Source organism: Ambystoma mexicanum, chromosome 3p (genome assembly GCF_040938575.1).
Source record: "Ambystoma mexicanum isolate Mex_15411 chromosome 3p, UKY_AmexF1_1, whole genome shotgun sequence".
Classification (NCBI taxonomy): domain Eukaryota; kingdom Metazoa; phylum Chordata; class Amphibia; order Caudata; family Ambystomatidae; genus Ambystoma; species Ambystoma mexicanum.
This window is the reverse complement of record NC_090925.1, coordinates 738,460,343-738,476,384: the sequence shown is the minus strand read 5'-3', so window position 1 is coordinate 738,476,384 and position 16,042 is coordinate 738,460,343. Positions and strand designations below refer to the sequence as shown.

The following is a 16,042-nucleotide window of genomic DNA, read 5'->3' as shown; positions in this document are numbered from 1 at the left end:
CGGGCGGGCGCATGTGAATCTATGAAAGTTACCAATGCTGGCGAAACAGTTACAGGTAAGTAACTAAGACTTCTCCAGCATTGGATCTTTCATAGATTCAGATGCTTGAATAGAATAACAAGCAGTTAAAACATGCCACCATCATATACATCTATGCATAAATACAGAAAAAACATTTCTGTTCAAAACCTTTACCATGCAGCAACACAACTGTTACATACTTCGGGAAAGGTGGGAAAGGGAGGCTGGTCCTACCTTATGCTAAGAGATGGCGGAGCACTGCCTGTCCAACTGCAGTTTCTTTGTTGGCATCTTCAGCCAGGCAGTAGTATTTGGCGAACGTGTGCAAAGTGCTCCATGTGGCGGCTCTGCATATGTCCTTCAAGGCCACCCCTGCGTGTAATGCTGTTGACGCCGCCCTCCCTCTGGTGGAGTGCGCAGATGGCAGCCTAGTTAGAGAGTCGCCTTTCATGTGATGGCAGTGGGTGATGCAGGAAGACAACCGGCGTGCCAAACTTTGTTTAGAGATATGCTGTCCCTTGGTACGGCCAGAGAAAGCAATGAACAGTCGGCTTGAGGAGCGGAACTCCTTGGTTCTCTGCAGGTAAAGCTTCAAAACTCTAGCAAAGTCTAGAGAATGTAATTTTCTTTCCGCTTCAGAAGCGTGATTCTGGAAAAAAGTTGGTAAAACAATGAGTGTCATCTCCGAAAGCACCTTGGGAAGGAACTTCGGATGTGGTCTTAAAATGACACGGTCCTTCTGGAACAAAGTAAATGGAGGTTCAGCCGACAAAGCATGTAACTCACTGATCCTTCTGGCTGATGTGATGGCTATCAGAAAGGCTGTTTTCCAAGACAAGAACTTCACTTTGCATCTTTGTACGGGTTCAAATGGAGGTTTCATGAGTGCTGTCAAAACTGTGTTGAGGCTCCAGTTCGGGACTGGCTTGGGCATAGGAGGATAAGTACGCATCAGCCCTTTCAGAAAAACTTTAACCGCCAGTAAAGAGAGCAAGGATTGCATCTCCGGAGTTGTTGTGTACGCCGCTATGGCTGACAGATGGACCTTGGAGGACAGTGAGAGCCCTGCTTTAGCTAAGTACAATAAGTAGGGTAGGACTTGATCAACCGAAACCATGAGAGGATCGATGGCCGATCTCAAGCACCACTTGGAACATTGAGTCGACTTCCTGGTGTAGGTAACTTGTGTCGACGGGGCTCTCGCGGCCCTGATGATATCCCATCATTCTGATGGTAGCTTAAGGTTAATCAGTTTACGCTGCTCAGGAACCATGCCTTGAGAGATAGGATCTGCGGGTCGTGGTGGAGGACCTTGCGATTCTGTTGAGTCAACAGATATTGATGCGCCTTGAGGCGATTCGGGGGCCGTCGAGATAGATGCTTTAGAGTCGAGTACCAGACTTGCAACGAACAATCCGGAGCAATTCGGATCAATGAACAACTCTGTTCCTTCAGTCTGCGTAGTACTCTCGCCATGAGGGGCGTGGGGGATGAGGGGTGGAGGGGGGGGAAGCATAGAGGAACTTTTCCATCCAATCTATTGAGAAGGCATCTCCAAGTGATTGATACTCTGGGCACCTTGAGGCAAACCTCCTGCACTTCTTGTTGTCCGTGGTGGCAAAAAGGTCGATCTGCGGATGGCCCCATAAGGCAAAAATCTGTTGGGTTTCCTTTTCGTCCAGCTCCCACCAGTGAGACGACGTGTATTCTCTGCTTAGTCTGTCCTCTAGGACTTCGTCCACTCCCGGAAGATGAACCACAGAGTGCAGATCAAGGCAGAGCAAGGCCCATGCCCATAGCTGTTGGGCTTCTTGTGACAGGATCTGACCTCGTGCCTCCCTGCTTGTTTGTGTAGTGCATGGAGGTCGCGATTTCTGTCTGGACTGTAATTACCTGTCCAGCTACCACAGGTAGGAAAGCTTTCAGCGCCCACCGTATGGCCCTGAGCTCTAACACATTGATGTGGAGCTGGGACTCTTGTGCTGATCAAGTGTCCTTGGTTTGGAGGTCCGCCAGGTGAGCACCCCAGCCTGATAAAGACGCGTCCGTCGTCAGCAGAAGGGTAGAGGTCGGTGCTTGAAATGGCATCCTTTGTAGAAGATTCCTTGGAGCATTCCACCATCGAAGAGCCTTGTGTAAGGTCGATGGAATCTGGACTACGTCCTCACAGCATCCGAGAGCTTGTTTGCATTGGTGGTCCAGGGCCTCCTGAACTGGAATCATGCGAAGCCTGCAATTTGGAATGAGGAATATGCACGAGGACTTCATGCCCAGAAGGTATTTGTCAGAGCGCACGGATGTTGGCTCGCTCCCCAGGAAGCCCGATGTTGCGCCTAGAATCGCTGCTACCCTTTCTGCTGCTGGCCTCACCCTGGGAATGCTGGTATCCAACTCGGCACCTAGGAAGAGAGCTGTCTTGCTGGGAACGGGGCAGGATTTTGTGTTGTTTATGGAGAAACCTAACTCTTCTAGGAGGTTGATAGTCCTTAACACTGCTGAGCGAGCCCTTGCGGCGGAGCATGCTTTTATCAATCAGTCGTCCAAGTATGGGAAGACTTCCGTTCCTGTCCTCCTCAGTCTTGCAGCTACTGGTTGTTAGGAAGAATTCTCTTATAAGGCTAATTTCCCAAACCTAGTGAGTCCCCCAGCAGCTTTGCTGGATTTTTGAGGTTTGTTTTTTTCTCCTGCTAAGAGTGAGACTCTCTTCCTCCCACTCTTAGGCATGATTTGATGTATGTATGACTGTGTGCTTATGGGCTTCCATAGGGTATCATCTGTTTTTGTGTAGGTGTTACACAGCACCCTCAGTGCACTAACGCAAGGGGTGTCATAGTGACCCCAAAACAGACTCCATACCCTGGGACTGACTACTGTCTCCCGGGACATGTAAAGTCACCAAATTGTGAACAGAACCAGTACAAACCATCATATTGTGGAAGTACTGGAAGGGGTTAATTCGATTGCCCCTGGGTCTGTTTCCAAGGGGGCACTGTCCAGTCCCCCCTTGTCGAGTTTCTGGCTGGTGGCAGTGGTTACCACGCAAAATATTCCACCAGAATATTTCCTACGGAGTTTTCCTATCGATTTTAAACGCACCACTTTTTGGTGCAATGTTAAAGATACCGCTGGTTTATTTATTTAATGTAAAATCACTGGTTGGGTCTTTTTGCCACAACTCTTTTCTAAAATGGCAGCTGTGTCCGTCTCTGTAACTCCAACCAAGGTCGGGCCCTTTCTTCCACTTTTTGGCGGGCTTCTCCACAGAAGCCCTCCAACTGGTGCCACTCTGTCTGGGTTCCACAGGATGTGTGGGGGAATTGGCACCTAGACTGCGTTGCCTTAGCAACTCAAGTCGCACTCTGTTCTGATTGGCCCAGTGGTGAGCCACCCGGCTAACCACTTAGCATGTATGAGTGACAGCTAGGCTGTTGAATGGGGTTTTTTCTGCATAAAAGCAGGGCTTTTGGGATTGGAACTTCAGAAGTAGCCACAGGACCTAAGAAATCCGAAGAGGGGAGAAGCTGAGCCATCTGCAACGACACCACCGGTGGAGCCCTGCTGCACCGGTGGTGACACCACTTTCCTGACAATAGAAGATCTTCTGCTGAAAGAGTCTTCTTCCTCTGAGCTGGTGGGATCAACCAGTTCGCCATTTCTCCTTCCAGGACATCTCTTGGTCTAATCACCCGTGCCAAGCACCCCAGGGGGCGGGATAGCCAAGCTTCACCACTGTGACCGCGAATACCAGGAACTCACCGCTTAACTGACGAACCCCGTGGCTGGTTTCTTCCCTGGGCAGTGCAACGACTCCACGTTTCCTCCTCAACGCGATCCTCTCTTCCCCTGGTCGAAACCACGAACTGCACCCGCTGCCAGGAACAACTGCCACCGCTACAGCTTCCTCACTCTTTAAGGTACTGTGTTCCACCTGGCCTCCCGTTCTACGGTTTGCTAAAAGTGACCCTTAAATCCTTGGCTTTCCAACTGGGTTGGCCCCCAGACCTTCTAACTTTACATTCTGAATCAACCCAACCTCTTTTGAACATTTTTACAAAGACCTGAATGCATGTCTCAACTGTGTGATCTTGGGCACATTTCACCCTGCTCCATTTAAAGTGGGCCTGGCCTATAAACTTTGGCTCTACAGTAGACTCTGCCTTCTTTAACTTGTTTTGGTCTTTTAAAAGCGTTGAGAACTGTTTTATTTTCATGACCTGCCTTTTTCTCTCCCTTTTACTTAATTATTGGAGTGCCATCTAAGTTACGCACTCACCTCTGTTTTGACAAAAAGTGGTCTTTTGACTTAGACTTGTCTAATAATTCTTAAGGGAGGTGTGTATACTTTTGTGATTGTGTTTTGAACTTGCTTTTATTAATAGTGCTAGTGTATTTTCTAAAATGTGGGTTAAATAAATAATTGGATATTTTGATACCAAGCCCTGGTCAGTGTTTGCTTGCTCTACTGTGTTTTTAGCCCTACTGTGTATCCTCTGTATACTGCCTTACTCTTCTTGAGAGAAGTCTGACTGCTCAGCCACAGCTACCAGGTCAATCTGGGTGGTACAGACTGCTACCAATTGGGTTTACTGCTTACTCCTGTAGTCTAATCTTCTTGCAGTGTTCCCCAAGGGAACTGAACAGGATTCTGCCTAACACTGGTGCCAAGCATTTTGTGAAAACTCTCGGTGCCGATTTCAGCCCGAACGGGAGCACTCGAAATTAAAAATGAAGCTCTACCACTGTGAACCTGAGGAACTGTCTGAGCTGAATGGATCGATACATGGAAGTATGCGTCCTCCAAGTGTAAAATGGCCAAGAAGTTGTGCTTGTTTAACAGAGGAAGCACTCCTTGTAATGCCACCATCTTGAATGTTATGGGTTTGATACATTTGTTGAGTGCCCTCAGGTCCAAGATGGGTCTCCATTGACTGTTTTTCTTTTTGATGAGGAAGAAGCGGGAGTAGAAACTCTTTCCCCTTTGGATGTACGACACCGGCTCTACCGCTGCTTTCTGGAGTAGTTTTTGCACTTCGGATATAAGCTGCCTTAACATATGCACCCTGCGCGAAGTTGGAGACAGGGAAGGAGGTTGGTCTAGAAATTCTAAGGTGTGACCCTTTTGGATCACTTGCAACACCCATTTGTCCGATGTAATTGACTGCCAGCGCTGGAAGAACTGGCTTACCCTTCCCCCCACTGGAGTGTAGCGTTGAGGGGAAAGAATCGGATAGTCAGTTTTCCTTGCTTTGCGACTTCCCTTGGGCGGAGCCACGCCTGCCTCTATGGACGTATCTGTTGGATGATTGATACTTATTTTCTTGTTGTGTGCCGCCTTGCGCCTTCTGGCCATAAGAGGAGCGACCTTACCCTCTGTATTTAGAAGATGATCGTCTATAGGGGCGAAAAGATTGAGGGTCCTTATCCTTGTCCTTTAAAGAATTGATGGCTCGGGCTGTGTCCGTGTCTGATTTGATTCCCTTCAGGTGGTCTTCTATTTTCTTCCCGAAGAGGTCTTGTCCATCAAAGGGCATGTCCAATATCTACACTTGAACTTCAGGCATGAAATTAGTAGCCTTCATCCAGGCCTGCCTTCTGAGTACTGTGCCATATGCCATCTGTCCGAAGCCTGAATCGGCCACATCAACCGCTGCGTCAATCATATGTTCCGAGGTTGCCTCACCATCAGCGATTATTGATCTAGCCTCTTCCTGGAGCTCTGGTGTTAACTGCTTAGCCAATTTGGACATGCAGAGCCAAAGCTCTCGATCAAACCTCACGGTCATGGCCAGTGCATTGCCCGCTCTGATGGTAAGTGACAGCGAAGCGGACACCTTCCTTACCATGGCTTCTAGCTTACGCCCGTCCTTGTCCGGTGGTGCCGATAGAGGCGAAGCGTGATTGGCAAGCTTCTTCCTTGCTGCAACTGTGATAACCGAGTCCGGTTTTGTATGACCTCTCAAACAAAGCGGTGCAGACTCGGGTGCTTTATATTTCTTCTCTGGTCTGGACACCAGAGCCGGAGTAGACAAGGGTGTAGATAGGATCTTGGATCCGGACTCCCAGATGGTGTCGAGGAGAGGAATGGTGGTCACCATTCTCCTGCGTTTGTCCCTGTGCTCGTAAAGCACCGATTTTCTTTTCTCTGATGTAACCTGAATTTTGAACAATTCTGCAGCCTTGCCTATTATGGTGTGGAAAGAAATCAGATCATCCGGCGGGGAGGCATCGCGTGGTGAATCGCTCTTCCTGGGCTTTTCGACTACGTAGTCATCCCACTCACTGGCTGCGATAGGCTCCTGCGTAATTTCGCCTTCTTCTTGATCAGAGAATTCTCTAAAAGGATCCTCCTGCCAATCTGAGAGTGAAAGAGGACGGCACCATTGTTGGATCCCTATCCAGAGATCGAGGTCTATGCGATGACTGTGGTGATGGGACTCGTGTTGGCGAAGCACTGCGAGTCCCGCTCCTCGGCCCTCGAGCAGGCTCAGGTGATTGCGTTCTCTTTTGTGAACTTCCCGACGTGCCTGGAATTGGAGACGTGTCTCTCCGATGGGTTTCTGTTTCCATAGGATCAGTCGGTATGCCCTTCTCCCTTTGACGCCTGTAAAACTCCTCCACGATCTTCTGTACGGATAACATCAGTATCGGGTCATGAGGATAGTCGGCCTCTTCTATAGAAGGCTGCCAAGGGGGACTGTGTTGCTTAGGGGAGGGGCAAGGTCGCTCTTCCACCACTTCCCTCAAATGAGAAACTTGCGATACCATTAGTATAGCAGCTTCAGCACCCTCAAGGGATCTGTCCTCAATGACCGGTGTCACCCTGGCGTGAGCAGAAGGCGGTTCGGACTCAAATTCCTCCGTAGATGCAGGAACTTGCGGTGTAGCCGACTGTGTGGTCGATGGTATCTTCGTTCACGAGTGTCCCGCCAACAGTAGTTCTGTCAGCGAATGCAGTGGTTTTTGCCCATCGACGAGTGCTCCGTGGACGAGCGCGTCATGGACGAGTGCCTTGTGGACGAATGGTGCGTTTCCATAGTCGAGTGCTTCGTGGACGATAAATCCGATGACTAGGATCTTGCCGTAGACGACATTTTATGTGTAATCGTCGATGATGGTTTCGTCGACGGTGTGGCCGATGAAGGGCCTTTACTTTTCCCTTCGCTCGTGGACGGCTTCCCTGTCGATGACTATAACCCCCCCCCCACCCTCCCCCAGGTTTTTTGCAAACTCCTCCTTACCTTTGGAGGCAGATTTTGCTGATGAATGCGACTTCTTCTGGCTCGAGGAGCCAAGTGGAGGCAGGAAGGATATTAATTCCAGCTTCCTCTTGCTTTTGGCAATGGGAGAGGAACTCCTTTCCACTGAAGAGGACCTTCTCTTTGAAGTTTGCCTCTCAGATGGAATGCTGGAGTGGATAGGATCTGTTCTGACAGACTCTTCGCCCGAAGATTGATCCCTGGCTTCCAGGTGTAAAAGAAGCCTTCTGTGCCTGTCCTCAAGGGTCTTGTTGGAAAAAGTTTTACGAATATCGCATTTCTGAAGGTCATGTGGATACAAGCAATAAATGCAACGTTCATGGGGGTCCTTCATGTAAACTAACTTCTCCTTGCACCTTGTGCAGTCCCTGAACAGGGAAGGCTTCTTGACAGCCTGAGATGCAGCCATTCTGAAGAGAGGGTTTACACAACGATATTGGGTCAAAAACAACAATTATTTTGTCCCAAAAATTCTCTAAGACCAAAGCCCCTTAGCAGGGGAACAAAGCAGAATATATTTGAAAAATATATTCCACACAAAAAGAAAAAGAATTGAAGAGCTCAGAGAGCTTGAGGATTCCCTGTGTCAGACTGCGGTGAATAATCTGAAGATGGCTGCTGGGGGTGGAGGTTAAGCCCTGCCACCTCATTGGTTGGGGCCATAAAGGACCAACGTGAGGTGGAGGGACTACACTATTGAATGGCTCATAGGCCATAATGGGCTATGTATATACACTGCTAGGTAGCAATGTGTGTATATTAAAAAAATAATAATAATTATTTTATCACTGAGGATACCCAGTCTCTATGAAAGATCCAATGCTGGAGAAGTCTAAGGGACTTCCCAGTGACACTGCACAGAGGGTGCTGGGTGCCTACAAGCAAAAAGCAGAGGCCTGTATTAAACATAGGGAGCTTACCAGATTCCCTAAAACAGTAAGAATAAAAATCTCAGTCAGAGAATAGGAATGTGAGTGAGGGGGTAAAAAGTTCCACTCATTCAGAAATTAAAATAAAAAAAAAAGTTCAGAGTACAGCAACATGCTGGGGAGGGTGGTCTTAGTTTTAAGGGAATTAGCACAGAAACTGAACATTTTAACAATAAGTGATATATGTTGTTGATGATCTTGATATTTCTATGCTTGTGTTTAGAAAGGCCTAATAAAGAAACCTAATAAAGAATTGTATGTTCATATACACTTCCTGAGACGAAGCTCTGACCACTCCTTCACTCTACCTGGATTGGGTTTGGCTATCCTCTGTGACATCCTTGTTACCACAAATAGGGTGGTCTAGTAATATTCCCCTACCCCGCACCCTCAGGGATTGATTTTAGAAATCCATCTTAAACATACTATGCCCCTGTGTGGCAATAATTCAATGAATAAGAATGCCGACACAAATTGCTGCAAAAACAAAAGAATATCCTTCAAGCATCCAACCCACTTACGCATGCCACATTGCACATTTTGTTGGAGGCAAAATGAGGGAGAAAATTCACCTGTTCACTTTCATCTTCACAGGCTTGGGTCTAGGAGGGGGATCTGGTGACTCAGCAATTTCTTCAATAAGAAGTCTGCTGGTTTTCCTCTTGGGCAGGAAGATGTCCGCTTCATAACGCGAAACACGGCCTTCCAAATTGATCAAGTCGAAGATGTCTAGGTCAACATGCTGTAGATATAAAAGCAGGTCACAGGAAGTCAATTACATCAGTCTATATTCTAAAGAGAAAGTAATCTTACATACAAAGTAGTTCCCAAATGACTATGTACATGCCAAATATATCCCTCTATATGGGATACATTACTCCCCGTAATCGTATTTCTGATGCTTGTATCTGCTTAGATTCACATGCTGTGCATAGGCCGACATCTAGTGGAAGCTGCTGAGTATTACAGTTGTTTTCGAAACACAAAAAAAGACGTTGACAGGGTGTGCCAGTAATACTATCCCTAGTGCGACGTCCCCTGTACCCATGATCCCTCACGCATCGAGGTCCCTCAGATTGTTATTTTTCTGACATGAGGTAGCATGAGGTGTAGCGTGGGTACAGTTGTATCCAAGCAGACACGTATCAGACAAGCTCATAAGCATCCATGAGCCTTCTCTCCGAGGGGAAGGGTAGGTCGATTGAGAATTCAAGCAGATAAAAGCATCAGAAATACGATTACGGTGAGTCATGTATCCCTTCTGAGGCTTGTGGAATCTGCTTTGATCACATGCTGTGCATAGATTAGCGAGCAGTGGAAGAAGGAGGTTGGATGTGAGACGGTTCCTGAGCGAAGAAATGTCTTAGAACCGCTTGTCCTACTCGTGTATCTGTCTTGGAATGAGACTTTCGGGATTGCAGGTTCATCAAGAAATCGTCTTGCGCTCAATTGACCCCCACCAAGTGTTGTTTAGCTGCTTGTTGACCAGACATTGGTGCCAAGGAGGGTAAAGATATATCCTGTGTCTCACCTTTGCGACATACTTTAGAAGGCTTGACTTCCTCATTAGCAACTAAAGTTGGCTGCTTGGCCATTATGGACTCCACACTAGGAGATACAGTTTGTGAGGCATAGTCCGTTGACTCCCTTTGCAAGGAAACTTGACAGGCAAAATCTTTTTAAATTGGTTGTGACAATGCAGATGGACTAGGGAACATGACTGTATGAGGTACGTGCTCACACTAGACTGATGTAAGTCCACCACCCAAGCACCCAGAACATCCACCAAAACACCCAGAACATCCACCAAAACACCCAGATCAAAAGGGACTAGTGCATAGTAGTAGCTCTTTGGCAATACTAGACGTAAGAGGCCATTGATCTACTTGGACCAACGCAGGTGCCGCTGAAATAGTGGATGACTCCAAAAAGCACACAGCATCTACCACACCAATTCCTTGAGTGCTGCCATGGGAATCCACAGGATTCAGATTCCCAGCCATTGGGACAGTCACGCTACCCTACTCACTCAGGGCTGACACGTCTAGCTCAAACCAAGTGTCGAGGGCCGGGAGCCCTACACACACTGGGATAGCAACAGTATCCCCGGACAAAGTACTACAGCCGTAACAGCAATTTTGACACTGAGAAATGAAGGAAAAAAATAAATGCCCACAATCACAGCCGTCTACTATGACAACTCAGGCACTAGCTAGCACCCAAGCTTACCAAAGCTTACTAGTTGTTATGCTGTATAGGGGAATTAGGGGCTCCAAGACCTTGCGACGGAGTGCCTTAGCATCGCCTGCCCACTTACATCCACAGGCAGCAGCGAAGGTGACTGGAGACCCTGGTGACCCTCGTAGTGAAAGATGGTCCCCAACGTGGAGCGCCACGGCCAGAACCCGCTCAAACCACGGGAGCCACTGAGGCCGCAGGACGACGCCGGCCGCCGGACAGCGTTCAACACGCACAGCAGCAGGGAACACTATTGGAAAGGACCTACTTGGGTGTCAAGCCACACGGACACAGAGGGTTGCCGCCGCCTCCGACACCCAACACATCAACAACTACCAAGTACCCCCTTGATACTCCTGAACTCTCACACCCAAACCAGTTAACACTAAACCACCCCTGACCACAACTAACCTGCAATGCGCATTAATCAATGCCAGATCCATTCCAGCACATGCCACCGAAATCCACGACCACTTCACCAACCTCAACCTCGATATCCTTCCCATCACCGAGACCTGGTTACATAGTGCAGCCGGGTCAGCCCTCACTTTAGCCATCTCACCAGGATATTCTATTATCAGGAAGGACCGATTCACCACCGTAGGAGGAGGAGGAGGAGGTGTAGCACTTATAGTGAAGGACAACCTAGAGGCTAGACAAACCACATGTAATCTAGGAAGGAACACCGACACCCTTGCAGTAAAGATCTCTCTCCAGCAACACCACCACCACCCTCAACCTTGTCTACCGCCCTCCAGGCCCACTACTAGACTTCCATGAAAACCTTGCACACCTTCTAGTGGATAACCTAAAAACCACATCTAAATCAATACTCATAGGTTATTTTAACCTCGGCCTCAAAGAATGACAGACCATCCAAAGCCCTTGCGCTAGCCTTACAGGAACCAGGCTTTGAACAAAAAATTCTCGTTTCCACACACCACAAAGGGCGCACCCTCGACTGGATAGCTGACCATAACTGTGATAGTCACATTAGCTCCATCACAAACACCTCCTGGTCGGACCACTCTCTTATACACTTCCTCATGCCAACCGCTGCCACCATTACTCAGAAACATGACCCGATCCCTCCAGCACTGGCAAGATGTGCTAAAAACATCACACGAAAGGATCTTACCCCACTTAGCTACCCTCACTTCCAACCTTCCTGTACACTCAGACTCATCGGTACTGGCGGACATCGATAAATCCACGATTAGCACTGCCATAGACATTATTGCTCCTCTTCAGAAGAAAAAAGCCAAAAATGTGAAACATTCCAACTCCTGGTTCTCTACTGAATTAAAAGAACTCTGCACCCAAAAACGCAAAGCGCTGAACAAATGGCAAAGCTCCCCTAATTCGCCGTCTGTCAGCATACAAAACACTTGCCACTCAAAACAAGAAGGCAATAGTCGCAGCCAAATCTGCATCCTACAACGCCAGATTCTCCAACGCCACCTCGGAATCTAAAGAACTGACAACTTCGGCCACTAAATCCCAAGACATAGTCAAAGACCAAAACTGGAGCAATTCAATACAAACTGCCCTACTAAATAAAATTGAACTCTTGCAAAAGAAAATTCAGGAGCATCAAAAGAACATCACGCAACACATTAGAACAACCTCTAACTCAGAGCAGGAGATCACCTCTAGCACTGAGCGCATGGACGCCAAAAACCCGATAACACCTCTCAAATTCAACAAATCAAAATTGTAACAAAATTAGGCCCTCCAACAGTAAAGGAGATGCCTGCCCAGCCAAGCTAGTCAAAGACTGTGCAGAAGCACTTGCCCCGTTTTTCCAAGTCTTCATTAACACCTCTTTCAACTCTAACACTGTCCCAGACAACCTAAAAGAAACGTGGGTGCGCGCGTCCCCTCCTAAAAAAAAAAAACAAAAGCACCCTGGATCCAGAAGTTGCCAACAACTACAGGCCCATCACCACAGTCCCTTTTCTGCTTAAGATACTGGACAAAGTTGCCTACACGCAAATCCAGCAATACCTTGAAGAAAACCACATCCTAGGCAAAGAAAGTCTGGCTTCCGTCCAGGAAATGGAACAGAGTCTGCACTGCTCGATCTCAAAATTCAACTCCGAGACATCATGCACAATGGCAAACCGGCACTCCTCCTCCTTTTAGATCGGTCCGCCGCTTTCGACCTTGTAAAACATGATATACACCAAAAAAACGAAGCCCACTTATCACCAGAAGCAATAGCCTGGGTGGCCTCATTCCTAATCGGAAGACTCATGAAATTCTTCTCAGACTCTGCATGCGCCTCCCCCACCACCATCCACTGCGGAGTCCCTCAGGGGTCGTGCACTGCCCCCACGCTATAAAATATTTTCACCCTTCCGCTCTTCAATGATCTGGACTGTCGTGACATAGCGTATACCAATTACACTGACAAACACAGGTACTACTCCCTGTGACTGGCATATGCGAACAAGACACTGCAGCCCTAACCAAAATGTACTCAGCTATTCAAACATAGATGGCGGCCAACAGCCTTTGCTAAATGGGGATAAAAACGGAAATCCTCTTAGTAGGTACCAGGGAACGCTCAACAAGATCCCCCCTCAATACAAAACCTTCACCATAGACAAGTCCACCATCACAGTCTCAGCAACAGTAAAAACCCTAGGAGTATACCTCGACGCATCTCCGTCCATGACACGCCAGGTCAATGCTATAGCCTCCTCGGCTGCACTCACGACCAAGGTGATCAATGCTGTTAAGCCCTTCCTCTCCACCAAAAATTGTCTATCTATTGCCAGAGCCACAGTAAGCATTAAATTGGACTACTGTAATGCCCTACTCCTGGGCACCTCGGCTAAAAATCTTAAACTTCAAGTCACACAAAATAATTGTCATGATCTCTGCTTCCAAAAGATCAGGACTTGCCCGACTCCCTTGGAAGCAGACCCATAACCCCGGTTCCGAGTGCCAGCCAGTCCCAATTGGGACCTTTTGGACCATGTCCTGGTGCCAGTGGCACCAGGCTCATAAAGATGCCCAGTCCCAGCGCTGGAAGCGCCGGGCTCATAATGCTTGTGTGGACTTACCTGCAGCAGACCATGCTGTTTACTTACCTGCCAGTTGAACCCCTGATCCTCTTCTGTTTGGGACTACTTTTCCTGTTGGGTGGGGCAGGAGCCACTCCCTAGGTTCAGAACACTGGAACTCTTCTGGAAAGCAGGAACTCTTTTCTTACCTAGGGGTGGCTGTGGAAGGAGACACCTAAGCACTACAGGAGGCTATTTAAACCACACCCGATGGATGAATCTTGCTTTGCGTTATTCTGCATTCTCTGCAGCAGAACGCTCATCGTGTCTTCTGCTTCTGATCCTGGGCCTAAGGGAACAAAGGCTTACATTCCTGGAATCCAGTCTTCAGCAGCACCTGTAAAGACAAAGAAAGAACAGGTTAGCGCTACGGTCTTCAGTGGCAGCGCATCTCTTACCTGGTCCATCGGCTGTCACCAACGCCTCGCGCTGCATTCCGGCATCTGAAAGACAAAGGCTTACCTACTCTTCGCATGCTCCGGAGGTCTTCGCACTGCATTCCGGCATCTGAAAGACAAAGGCTTACCTACTCTTCGCATGCTCCGGAGGTCTTCGCACTGCATTCCGGCATCTGAAAGACAAAAGCTTACCAGCTCTTCGCACGCTCCGGAGGCCTTCGGCGCTGCATCCCGCATCTGAAAGACAAAAGAAGGTGCGTTTAAAGACATTGGGCAACTTTATTACTCACGTGCCATTACTTCTTCCCACGCCAAATCCAGTGGGTATTCCAGCACCCTTCAGCTTCTCTAAAGCTCCGAACTTGTACCTGCAAGATAAAAGGGACAGTTAGTGCGCATCGTGAAGCAGGCTACAAGCGCTTATTTACGTGCTTCCAGGCGCTTCTATTCCTCATGCGGGTTCAATCCTCAACTCTCATCAGCCCGCCATCGCCGGAACCCTGCAAAACAAGAGATATCATTACAAAAGACTTTTAAGACATTTGAAGTGCCCAGAACTTACCGTTCGTGCAGTTAACGACGGACAGCAGTCCTCTGAGGTCAAGAGGCCTGCACCCTTATCCAGTGAAGAAACTTGTTACGGCACCCTGCCCCGAGGCAGATGGAGAGCTCGGCGTTCACTTACCTAAGGTGAGGGCGTTAACCTTTGGGGTTCTACAGGAGAAGAGAAAGTGAAGAGGAGAGAGGCACCCAATAACCCCAGTTCATTAATCCCATATTTTCTATCTGCAGACATCTTACTCTTCGAGTCAGACATACAGTGCACAGAGGTCCAGCCCAAAGAGCCAACCGTGTGTTATACATCACCTTTGAAGATACGGCATTCACCCAGTCAAGACCGGCGCCTCTGCGGGAATCAGGTGAGCGTTACAGAACGCAAAGCCTACCGCAAACCTCCCACCCAGGCGCTATGGAAACCTCGGATACCGACCAGCTAGCCCAGTTACTTGGGGAACTAAGAGCAGAAGTGCATGCAGCCCGTCAGGAAACGAATGCTCTAAGAAGGGAACTGATTATTTCCAAGGAGCGAACAGACTATCTCGCTAGACAATTGCTACAGTCACAAGCCGGACAAACTCCGTTACCCGCATCAGGGGCAAATCTTCCTTCAACATCCTCTACGAACCCAGTGCAGATCAACCTACCTGGGAATGTACCTCTGGCTCCGCCCGAACGATTTTCTGGTGACCCAAAGAGGTTTGCAGTATTTATTAACCAGTGCCGGTTTCACTTCTTATGCCGGCCAGCAGCCTTTCCAACTGATCAAGCTAAGGTAGCTTTCGTGCTTTCGTACCTTAGTGGCAATGCGGCAGACTGGTCGATCCCTCTAGTTAATCAAGATGATCCGGTTCTCCATGATTTTCAAGCTTTTCAGCTCAGTATGGAAAAACTGTTTGCAAGACATTCACAGGGGCAGGCCTTGGACAATGAGCTCCTTTCATTGCGACAGGGTAATCAAGACCTTTTGGCTTATATTGCGTCTTTCAACAGACTGATAGTGGAAACTCGATGGCCTGAGGACAAAATGATTACGCTGTTTTATAGAGGTCTACGTGGAGAGCTCAAAGATGTGTTAGCCCAAGTAGTGAATCCCCCGCAAGACTGTTCGGACTATATTGATTTAGTCGTTCAAATTGACCACAGACTGCAGAACAGGAAGGCCGATCGTTCCAAGTTTGACGCTCGAGTATTTTCCAAACCACCAACTCCTACCAAAGGAGTAGACTCCGGGGAACCCATGCAAATAGGGGGCCTGAAAGGACCACTAACACAAAAGGAGCGGGAAAGGAGAAAACAGCTGCAATTATGCCTCTATTGCGGAAACTCAGGGCACTTTCTTCGAGACTGTCCGGTGAAACCAGCCAAGAAGGCAGTAGGAGCTGCAGTTACCAGGGTCACAAACTCTGAGCAGGGAAACGACCTCGCCCGACAAGAATAGAGGTCCTCTTGCCGAGCGTTAAAACCAGTTCCGTGACCTCGCATTTCGTGATACCTATGGTCCTCATTAGCCCTGAACATCCGGATCGATTACATGCGATTGAAGCTTACGTCGACAGCGGTGCCATCGG

At 48.3% G+C, this 16,042-nt stretch overlaps 1 protein-coding gene across 2 annotated transcripts in view; it reads right to left on the bottom strand.

The window, feature by feature from the left end:
• Nucleotides 1-16,042, bottom strand: part of SRCAP (Snf2 related CREBBP activator protein) — a 2,075,623-nt gene that overhangs the window by 874,835 nt on the left and 1,184,746 nt on the right. For both annotated transcript variants that reach the window (XM_069651627.1, XM_069651629.1), the window contains one exon: nt 8,779-8,948. In XM_069651627.1, coding sequence (XP_069507728.1) covers nt 8,779-8,948 — 170 coding nt within the window. The remainder of the gene's footprint in view (nt 1-8,778; nt 8,949-16,042) is intronic.